The sequence below is a fragment of the Budorcas taxicolor genome, chromosome 14 (assembly GCF_023091745.1).
Source record: "Budorcas taxicolor isolate Tak-1 chromosome 14, Takin1.1, whole genome shotgun sequence".
Taxonomy (NCBI): Eukaryota; Metazoa; Chordata; class Mammalia; order Artiodactyla; family Bovidae; genus Budorcas; species Budorcas taxicolor.
In genome coordinates this window covers 78,864,274-78,875,512 of record NC_068923.1, presented here as the reverse complement: position 1 = coordinate 78,875,512, position 11,239 = coordinate 78,864,274, and the positions used below count along the sequence as shown (strand labels likewise).

Below are 11,239 nucleotides of genomic sequence, written 5' to 3'. Positions count from 1 at the left end.
AGCGACCGACAGAACCCCCAGGATGGGGGTGCGGGCGCGGCCATGCCAGTAGAAACATAACCTGCCCTCCCCAACTCCAAGCCTTTCTTGGGGAGGCGGGGAGGCAAAGCCCAGAGAACCGTCCTCCCATCCCAGTGTCCTTCAGTACTCAGAGACCCGCTGGAGAGGACTGGGCGCGCTAGAGACGGGTGGGGAGAAAGGAAGGGGTGCCCGAGCCCTGAGCGCCGGGCGCTCACCCGACGCGCTTGCTTTGGCTTCCAGGTGTAGCGCCCCCGCGCGGCGCGGGCGGCCGGCGTCTCCAGCATGACTGGCCAGAGCCTGTGGGACGTGTCGGAGGCCAACGTCGAGGATGGAGAAATCCGCATCAACGTGGGCGGCTTCAAGAAGCGGTTGCGCTCGCACACGCTGCTGCGCTTCCCCGAAACGCGCCTGGGCCGCCTGCTGCTCTGCCACTCGCGCGAGGCCATTCTGGAGCTCTGCGACGACTACGACGACGCCCAGCGCGAGTTCTACTTTGACCGCAACCCCGAGCTCTTCCCCTACGTGCTGCACTTCTACCGCACCGGCAAGCTTCACGTCATGGCAGAGCTGTGCGTCTTCTCCTTCAGCCAGGAGATTGAATACTGGGGCATCAACGAGTTCTTCATCGACTCCTGCTGTAGCTACAGCTACCACGGCCGCAAAGTGGAGCCCGAGCAGGAGAAGTGGGACGAGCAGAGCGAGCAGGAGAGCACCACGTCCTCCTTCGACGAGATCCTGGCCTTCTACAACGACGCCTCCAAGTTCGATGGGCAGCCCCTGGGCAACTTCCGCAGACGGCTGTGGCTGGCGCTGGACAACCCCGGCTACTCGGTCCTGAGCAGGGTCTTCAGCGTCCTGTCCATCCTCGTGGTGCTGGGGTCCATCATCACCATGTGTCTCAATAGCCTGCCAGACTTCCAGATCCCTGACCGCCAGGGCAACCCGGGCGAGGACCCCAGGTTCGAAATTGTGGAGCACTTTGGCATCGCCTGGTTCACCTTTGAGCTGGTGGCCAGGTTCGCCGTGGCCCCCGACTTCCTCAAGTTCTTCAAGAACGCCCTAAACCTGATCGACCTCATGTCCATCGTCCCCTTTTACGTCACGCTGGTGGTGAACCTGGTCGTGGAGAGCACGCCTACCTTGGCCAACTTGGGCAGGGTGGCCCAGGTCCTAAGGCTGATGCGGATTTTCCGCATCTTAAAGCTGGCCAGACACTCCACTGGCCTCCGCTCCCTGGGGGCCACCCTGAAATACAGCTACAAGGAAGTAGGGCTGCTTCTGCTCTACCTCTCTGTGGGGATTTCCATCTTTTCTGTAGTGGCCTATACCATCGAAAAGGAGGAGAACGAGGGCCTGGCCACCATCCCCGCCTGCTGGTGGTGGGCCACTGTTAGTATGACCACCGTAGGGTACGGGGATGTGGTCCCAGGGACCACAGCAGGGAAGCTGACCGCCTCTGCCTGCATCCTGGCAGGTATCCTGGTGGTGGTACTACCCATCACCTTGATCTTCAATAAATTCTCCCACTTTTATCGGCGCCAGAAGCAACTTGAGAGTGCTATGCGCAGCTGTGACTTCGGAGATGGAATGAAGGAGGTCCCTTCCATCAATTTAAGGGACTATTATGCCCATAAAGTTAAATCCCTCATGGCGAGCCTGACGAACATGAGCAGGAGCTCGCCAAGCGAACTAAGTTTAAATGATTCCCTACATTAGCTGGGAGGGCTTGACATCCTCAAACCCACATTGCTGAGCTGTCCCTTGTGCCTCTGGCACGGTTCAGGTATCCTAGGGTTATGGCGTGAGGAGTATGCCCAGCCCCAAAGGGGAGAGAATGCATGGGATCTGCACCCCAGGTTGCTTCTACAGTATTTAAGATCATTTTTAGAGGGTGGTGTGTCTGACACCATGCCTTTGCACCTTTCAGTGAAATGACACTCACTGGTCTTCGCATCGTGGGCATAAAATGTTCACCTTTCTGCCGGATGAGTACCACCTAGAATGCTAATTTCTCCATTCGTTGTGTTCTCTCATCTAGTGCTCATGGCCCAGGACTGTCTCTGAGTTGTTTGTGCTCCTGTTTCTGAGGTTGTCATGTGAGTTCCGTACAAAAAGCCCCCACAAGTACGTCCTGTGGAAACACATCTGTGGGGCCTGCAAGGATAGGATGAGGTTTTGCTCACAGTTGGGTGAAAACAAAATCTCAATTCTTTATCCATTGCTTTCATTTAGTTTTAATATCAAACAAAGAGAATGTGAAGTTAAGCAGACGTGACCGATTCAAGTCTGTGAGTTGTTTTTGTCAATGATCTGTAAGCCTTGTGACCTGCATGGGTACCCTGCTCACCTTTCAAATGATGTACACCCCTGTTCACCTCTAAATGTTGCTCTTTAGAGAATGTTATTTTGTTAAACATGTAGTGAAGATTGAAATTTTCCCCAAGAATAGATGCATTAGGGCTAGGGACTTCAGCTGAACATAGGCCAAATCGCATGATGCTTGAAGATCTTTCAGAATCAGGCCTCACTCTTTCCTGGGTGGTTGCAGGGACATTTATTTCTTGCTGAGGTTGCTGGTCTAGGTCATGTGACCAAACTTTGCTGTGTCTTAGCTATTCGCATGTTTCTGGAATGTTCCTTTTTTAAGGTGTTTAGAAATAAGATCGTGTTGTCTTCCTCAACTAACAAGTTCACTGTTGTATTGTCTTTCTGAGGCAAACATTGTTGGGCTGCTAGCAAGGGCAGTAGCTTAGAAAATTTTGTTACCTGCTCTGAAAGCTTAGATAAAGCTTTTATTTCCAAGCAGAGTTTACTTAGATAATTTTGCTTCTAGGATACGGTATGTAACACACAATGCTCTAATCACCCCCAGAGTTCCTGGTATGACATGGACACCTGGTGGCATGGAAGTGTGTACTCAAAATATAGACAAATGGCTTATCCAGGATGGAAATATTACAGTTCTTATTTCCATTTCAGCTGCCTTTCGTTGGGGGGAAGGTTGGTGGAGGCCAGGAGAAAGGAAAGAGTTGTAAAACAAAAAAGCATTGTTAATAAAATGTCATAAATAATTGCAAACTTCTTGAAAAGCTTGATGCTATTTTAAAGACCCTTAAACTTTCAAACTTGGGTTGAAGGTTAAGAACTCTTTCCTTTTCCAAAATGCCCTCCCTCCTTCTTCTTCAGTTAACCAGCATGTAGCATTTTGAAGGGTTAACTTGGGTAGTTCTCTGTTATATTCTAGGCAATCAGATGGTGTTCCAGTTGGCCTCCGTTGTTGTTCTTCTTTGGAAAGGCTACAGAATCCAGGGGTCCACACGTGCAGTCAGGCAGGCTTTTTCTCGAGGGCTTGGATCTTCCTTAGAAAGGTCCATTTCGTCTCTTAGTTGGTTGAAGGCAGTACATACCCTTCAGATAGAGTGAGGATCTTGTCAGAGGCTTTATGTACTTGTAGTTGCCATGGCTACTACAGAGCGGGCCATTTGGTGGATGAACGCACTCGTCACTTACGCCTTTGGGTCCCCAGTTCAAGTCTTTCCATCAGACTGGAGCCTCGTAGGGAGCAAGGAGGCAGCCACCTCCTAGCGCTACCTGATCTACCATCTACTCTGTTTCCCAGAAATATCAGGGAAGGTGAGATGCCTTAGGGGCAACCAGCCACCAAGTCAGATGCGCAGGGTTATTTCTCAGAATTTCCACATGTAGCATTTGGCTTTGGCTGATGTTTGCAGCATCGGAAGGCAGAGAATTTATGAAATCATCTCCAGCTGCACTGGGGCAGGTGATGGTACAAACTCATGAAGACTGCTCAGTTTGCCAAGGCTGATGGTATTGGGTCACTGAGCATAGTGTCCACAGTCACTGACCAGAACACTTGTGAAAAGAGGAAACAAGGCCGGAGGCTAAATAGCTCAGTCATTCTCCTCAGTATTCTTTTTAAACAGGAAGGTTTTTACCACTGAAACAGAGATACTTCTAGTGGTTGCTCTTTGCTGATATGAAAGCTGGAAAACTTTTCATTTTGGTGATGACTTGCATTTATCTGGTGCCTTTCATTGGGGGAATCCCAAAGTGCTTTAGAGACTGTCTTTTTAATATCTTTTGTACATACATATATATATATATATATACTCTTATAAAATATTATTTTGCCCATCCTGGAATTTCAGTCACTTCCAAGCATGAGAATAGCCTAATAGCATTGAGGGCTCCAAGCAGTGGTTTCAGATAAGAGGGTGAGAAACCAACCCAGCGGGCTTGAACACTGGAGTTAATTCCCACAGAGAATGGAGATGGAACTCTGATCTGGGGAGAAAGAACCCTTCCTTCCTTTCCCACAAAGTAGCACCGAGGTACCAGGTACGCAGTTCACAAGAGCTCTCGGCGGGGCTTTGATTAACCTTGTCAGGTAACATTTGATGGAGCAGTTTCTTCTGGTCCCTGAAACTATTCGGTGCAGGGAAGGGGTGGGGGAGGGGTTGGGGGAATTTTCTGTTCTGTTTCTGGAGTTGAGAGTATGATTATGAGCTGACAGCTTTGACCACCAGGCTGCCAGACTGACCCATCAACCCCCTTTGGAGGACACAGTTGAAGCTTCAAAGCACCTATGTCCAGCTGTGGGCTTGAGAACAGCTTCACTGCCAACACCTGAAGGATGTTCTTTTCAACGCCATTGGGACAAAGATATAGGTCATGCTTTTCTCGAAATGTATGTGATGAGCATTTTGAGAGTGCTGGCTGGGAAGTGACACCGTGTCTTTACTGCATAGATGCATGTCGGTTATCGTCCAGTGTTTTCTGTCAACCCCCTACATTTCCTGGCTTTGTTACCAAGGAGGGGCATCTTGTAATGCCGAGCTGATGTGTAGCTCCTAAGGTAGTAATTGGTATTTACCGCTTGGATTTGTTATTTCTTCTCGTCTTAGTGTTCAAATAATGGAACTACCTGCTAATTCTTGCCTCACTTTGAAGAAAATAGTATGTTATGCACTTTGGGATAGCCGTGATCTGTACGTGCTGTGTGTTATCTCCTTGAAGGCTTAACTGGTATTTCTTGTATGTTTTAACAGCATGACTTGTTACAGAGTTGTAATTTTAAAAAATCAAGAACGCTGTATTTGTGCTGTCAGTTTTAACACTCATTAACGTGCTACTGTGCAAGCATTGAGGCAACCCTGAGGAGCCCTTCTGTGTGATGGCTGCATTTTAGCCTCTGTGCCTTGACTCAGTGATGAGGGGTAACACTGACACACTCAGGACTCCAGCCTCGAAGAGTATGAGGATTAAATAGAAAATGGTTGCTGACACTCCCTTAGGGCACTTCAGTTACACATGGAGTGGCAGACACAACAAGGGCGTTCAACACTGGGAACCAGATTTCTTGAGAAAGACTGGGCTTTTTGAGCATTTGTTGGGAAGGGAGAGGTGTTCATTCTTCTTTGAGGGTATGGAGAGGTGGGGTCCCTTTTTCACTGGGACCTGGAGTGACCAGCCTGCTCTGTAGTGGGAATGGTTATGAGTTATTGGAGCCCCTGTGAAATAGACACCCTGGGAGGGTTTGCCCCCCCTCCCCCGTCTCGTTCAGTACCACCGACGGGCCTGCCAGTGCCAACATCACCCCACCTGGTTGCCATGCCCCCCACTGCTCCAGTGCCTCCCTGGCAGCAAGTTGGGGTCCTGTGTAACCAGAGTGTTCCAGCTGGTTTGCTGTGACTATTGCTGGGGAATCGGCCCTTAGTACCTACTTAACCCACTAGCCTATGGGGCTTCCCCGGTGGCTCAGTGGTAAAGAATCTACCTGCAATGCAGGAGATGCAGGTTCAATCCCTGGGTCGAGAAGATCCCCCTGGAGGAGGGTATAGCAACCCACTCCAGTATTCTTGCCCGGCAATCCCACGGACAGAGGAGCCTGGCAGGCTACAGTCTATAAGATCTCAAAGAGTTGGACACAGTTGAATGCCTGAGCATGCACGCCTGTGTGACCTAGCCTATGAGCCATTCTGAAGGCCACGTAAACTGTAAGGAGGTTCCTGGGCTTTGCTCCCAGTTTTGCCTTCAACTCTGTGATCTTAGGCACCTCACTTGGCCTCCCTGAGCCTCACATCCCCCTGCTGCAGAATGAGAAGCCTAGATTAGATCAACCTTAAAGCCCTGCCCAGTTCTTCATCTCAATGTAAACACAGAATTTCTCTGTGGTGCTCCACGTCCTCCTTCTAGCACCGAGCGGAACTCAGTAGCCTTAATTTATTTTTAACAGAGCAGAGGGACTGCTCCGTTTGCTTCTATCTCTCTTCTCAAAAGCCAACCACAACAGATAACAATGTCAGGGACAACGATACCAGAGAAAACACTTGGGCTGGTGTCTGTGTCAGGGAAATAGAGGTTTAAAAGAATCAAGGCAGTCTTCTGTGGGTTTTAGGCTATTGACAGTGGATCCAAATTCCTGCTATTAAAAATCACTAGAGAGGAAAATCCCATTGATCTCATGTGGCTCCAGGGCTAACTCTTTGCCCATTTATGTTGCTGCTTCTGTGAAGCCTGGCAGGTCCCCCAGCCGGTTCCCACGAGATCTGGACAAGAGCAAGCGGGTTGCCCGCCTCCCACACTGAGTTCTCACTGAGGGGCGGTGGCATCTGCGAGTGTCCTCTTCTGTGAAACCTCCAGAAGGGTGCCAACAGCCTGGTCCCGTCTCATGGCAGCTGAAGAAGGGGACTGTCAAGCCAGCATGGAGAAGGCACTCACGGCCAGTAGAGACCCTGTGTTCCCCCAACACATGTCCTCCCTCCAGCGGGGGGGATACCTGGATGTTCAGGGATATTTGGGGAGATTCCTTGCCCCCCAAAAGGAAAAAAAAACAAATACTTCCTCTTAAGGGAAGAACTTAAATACTGCACTCACATGGTTATTATCTTCTATTTTTAGGAGGACTTTTAACCAGTGTTTCCACCCAAGGACCTTTATCTGGGTATCAGATTCAGTTAATAGTGTAGATCTGAAAACAGGCAGCCTGTTCTTCCTTCTGTGACCTCATCTGTCAATATCATCACCCTCCTGGTGAAATTCTCCAAAGCAAAGGACTTTGTCTGCCGGTGACAAGTCGATGCTTTCAGAAGAACATCCACACACACAATAAGACGGGAGGAGAAGAGGACAGGTGTGCCAGGAGCTAGTGCAAGTTCCTGCAGAAGAAAAAGGGGGATAGGAAGAAGCCAGGGAAAAGAGGAAAAACAAAAGAGGGTACGGAAGGAGAGAGTGAATACAAGAAAAGGCAGAGACGAAGGAAGTGAAAGAGCAGTCAGTTAGGGAGGCTGAGAAAGGCTATGTTTAATGCAGTTATTTCAGGCCTTCCGTTGAATTCATTTTATTTCCAGGCAACAAAACAGGCTCTGAGTCCAACAGTGGCCTCCTGGGAAGTAACTATTTCTGGAGGCAACTCCCACCCCACCCCCAGCCCCTCCCCTCCCCTCCCCACCAAAAGGGTTCATGGTCTGCTGGAAGAGAGATACGCAAAGTACCGAGAGCCTTTGGCATGGAGGAGGCAGTGGGGAGGCACAGAAAGGAGGGGCGAATGGTCCCTCTTAAAGGCGGGACTTCTGGTCACAAATAGAAAGAGGACCAGATGGTGGCCAGAGGTGGTGGGGCAAGTCAGGAACTGAGATGTGGAGGGAAGGGAAGGGGAAGAAACTTCCATGCTCAGGGACCCGCACCAGCAAAGACTCGGAGACCTCCCTGGCCAGCGTGTGTGAGACATGTGAGCCAGCGTGGTTGAAATGAAGTGTGGTGCAAAAACAGTCCACGGCAAAGCCACAAAAAGAGCTTGGGCATCATTCTTTTGTCACAGGGTTGGGACACCCTGACCAGCTAATGCTGTTGGGACAGGACTCTGGGCGCAGCTTGGAGGCCTGGGAGGGGCTGGGAGATCTGCTTGAGGTCACTGCCATAGCGCAGGCCAGCTACAAAGGAAGCAAGCTGGAGAAGAGCTGCCAAGGAGGTCAGCCCTACAGAACTCCATCGACCGCGGGATGTGACGAAGAGAGATGGAGGGCTGGGATGGCTTCTGGGTGGAGGGGAGGGTGATGGTGAACCAAGAGAGGCTGGGAATAGCTGGATCCATCCCCGAGCTGGAGTCGTGTTGCCGGGTTCCTGGGCAACACGCAGAGGGCAGAGGGAAGCCTGGCATGGGACTCCTCAGCAGAGAATGGAAGTTGAGGCTGTGGGTAGGATTACCTGGGAAGTGAATGGAGAGACACAGAAGAAAGAAAAGGTCCCTATAGAAGACCACCATCCAAGGGGCAGCCACAGGGATGATGAAATCCAAGGCCTTGCCTTTTTCTGCCGGCTCATTAGAGCTGTCTTCCTATTTCTCTGCTCTCCCCTGAGAAATCCCCGGAGGGCGAACTCTGCCAGTGGCGGCTTCAGCTTTCCTCTTGATCTGCTTCCTTGTTTTATCTCTGTGATTGGCTTCTGTTCCCATCACTTTTTCCAAATCGCCCTCTTGAAGGCCACCAGGGGCATTCCTGATTGCTAAGCTGGTGACCCATAGCTCATCCATTAGGTTCCCCATAGACAACCTCTCCGTTCTCTGCCCTCCCTCCTCTTTTTGGACCCTGCATCGCAGGTTCTCTGGGCTCTGCCTTTTCCTGTCATACCCACACTGTGTCTTCGTCCTCCTTATTGACCCTCTTCATCATGCATGTCTCCCAAACATGTATGATGTGTCCAGCAAGCCACAGCCTTAAACAGTGTGCAGGTGTCAACCTGCCTGACCTCATGTCACTTCCGGGTCCATGCACATTACCCATAGGCATTTGGAAGTCACCATCTCTAGCTTGTGTATCCACCCCGAGCTTCCTCTTACTCTTGCCTTCTTCTTCACATCTGTTAAGGGAACCTCAGTGCTCTCAGCCACTCAGATTGAGATTTCAAGTCATCTATGAATCTTCTCCACTGAGTTAGCTACTCACTCACCATAGCAAGCATTTCCTGACAGCTGACTAATTGCCAAGCAGCATATTAGACATGAGGGTGATACAGGGAAAGGGTATTGCTCCTGACCTCTCAGCAGTGTAAACTGCATAGCTATTTTATTGTGCATTGGAATCATTTGAAAGTGAAAGTGAAGTCGCTCAGTCGTGTCTGACTCTGCAACCCCATGGACTATAGCCTACCAGGTTCCTCTGTCCACGGGATTTTCCAGGCAAGAGTACTGGAGTGGGGTGCCATTTCCTTCTCCAGAGGATCTTCCTGACCCAGGGGTCGAACCTTGGTCTCCCGCATTGTAGGCAGATGCTTTACCATCTGAGCCACGAGGGAAGTCCTTGGAATCATCTGGGGAGCTTTTAATAGTGTAGATTCCTGGGCACCACTCCACCTACCAAATCAAACTCTTAGGAGTGAGCCCCAGGAATTTACACTCTGAAGCTCCCAGGTGATTTTGATGCAAGTGGTTTTCAGACCCACATGGAGAAACACCAGGGTCTCAGGGATACCCCTTGCAGAACTCTCACTGTCCCTCCATCACTCGCAAACCCTCTTGGAGAGCAAGTTTTATCAATGCTTTCTTCACCAGATCTCACACACTGGTCCCTTTATATCCATTCTAAAGGTGCCCACCCCACCTCAGTCCATTTCCAGCAGACGCATGCCCATTCCCCTCCAGTCCATCCTTTTCTGCAACTGCCTCTGCCAGGCTCATCTTCCCCTTCCTGTATCTTAGACCTGCTGGTGACTTCTTCATAAGCTGGTGCTGATGTTCAAATTAAGCACCACAGATATTAAGGGTCACAGCTGGGGAGGTGAAAAGTCTGCATGGACCCATTAAAGCTCATTTAGGAAAGAGTGCCTTTCAATGGGGCAACCAAGGACAGGTGATAGGGACATAAAGATTTGTAACAAGGAACACAGAAGTTGACAGCATGAAGGGCCTGAGTGTTCGGTGATCAGGTTCCGCACCTGTCCAGCGATGGCCAATCCCGAGTCTTAGACAACCACATGAAAGTGTTAGTTGCCCAGTCGTGTCTGACTCTTTGTGATCCCATGGACTATAGCCCGCCAGTCTCCTCTGTTCATGGAATTCTCCAGGCAAGAACACTGGAGCGGGTAGCCATTCCCTTCTCCAGGAGGTCTTCCCAACCCAAGGATCAAACCCAGGTCTCCTGCATTGCAGGTGGATTCTTTACCATCTGAGCCACCAGGGAGTCCTAGACTACTGGTTTCCCAAAGACACTGGTGGGTCTGTCCAGCACAGAGTCGTTCCTGATATGCAGGCATGTGGTGTGAGGCAGGCAGACTGGGGGAATATGGTAGAAACAGAATCGGGGTGCACAGGGTGGGGAGGCTCCCACTCAAAACTCTTCTCATCATCGCCTACATCTCCAGACATTTAAAGACCTCTGAGCTATTTCCAGACCTACTATGAAAAGAACTGAAGCGTTATCTGTCAGACACCCATCTAACCATTTCCGAAGAGGAGAACTGGCATGAGTCACTTTTGATCTGTCAGCTTTGTATTGATTTTCCTGGCAAATTTTGTGGGTCTGCCAGGGCCAACTCCACTGGGAGCAGCTGAATTGTAACCCACTGTACTCAGGGTCAGTTGTTACAAAGGCCACTGGCACTGGGTCACTGCCTGCAGTTCTTTTTGTGGAACGCGTGGGAGGAGAGGAGGGAAACAGCTACGCAGGAAACCAAGGATGGCCCCGGGCTTTCCCATATGCTGTCCTCACCGAGCTCCCAGATCTGAGGTCTGCCTTTGGAATGAGGTGCTGCTGGGAACCAGGGGAGCCCCAGAAGTCATGCTGGGTTCTTCCTCCGCTGTCTTCCACTCTGCCCTTCCTTGCGCCCTGGGACCTGGGAGCCGGGCTGAGGCATTTAAATGTTACTATGTAATTTGCCAGTTTTAAAACACAAACTCCCTGATTATTCTGTAGTCTTTCTCATCTTTTAAAAAGGCCCTTTCATGTTAAAAAGATAAAAAGAAAAATACAAATTCCAAGCCATCCCACTGCCCCTCGCCTTTACCCATGCTCCCCGGCCTCGCCCGTGGGAATATGTAAACGTGTGTCAGAGCTTTAGAATTAGCAAGATGCTCTGAGTCTTGGTGCTCAGGGACTCGTTTGTGCTGATATTTCAGGGATGAGCTTGATGCCTGGAAACTACAGTGTGCAGATCTTATGTGTTCAGAGAGACCGGAGAGCCAGTCTCAGCAAACAGTGCCAGG

The 11,239-nt window shown here is 50.3% G+C and overlaps 1 protein-coding gene across 1 annotated transcript; it reads left to right on the top strand.

Annotated features, from left to right (window-relative positions):
* The first annotated feature begins 303 nt into the window (after positions 1-303).
* Positions 304-1,737, top strand: KCNS2 (potassium voltage-gated channel modifier subfamily S member 2). Its single transcript, XM_052651955.1, has one exon. It carries the CDS (start codon positions 304-306, stop codon positions 1,735-1,737), a length of 1,434 nt encoding a protein of 477 aa, XP_052507915.1.
* The last annotated feature ends 9,502 nt before the right edge of the window (positions 1,738-11,239 follow it).

What these genes read in the sequence shown, in the direction of transcription:
- KCNS2 (XM_052651955.1), top strand. Translation starts at nt 304, where the DNA reads ATGACTGGCCAGAGCCTGTGGGACGTGTCGGAGGCCAACGTCGAGGAT.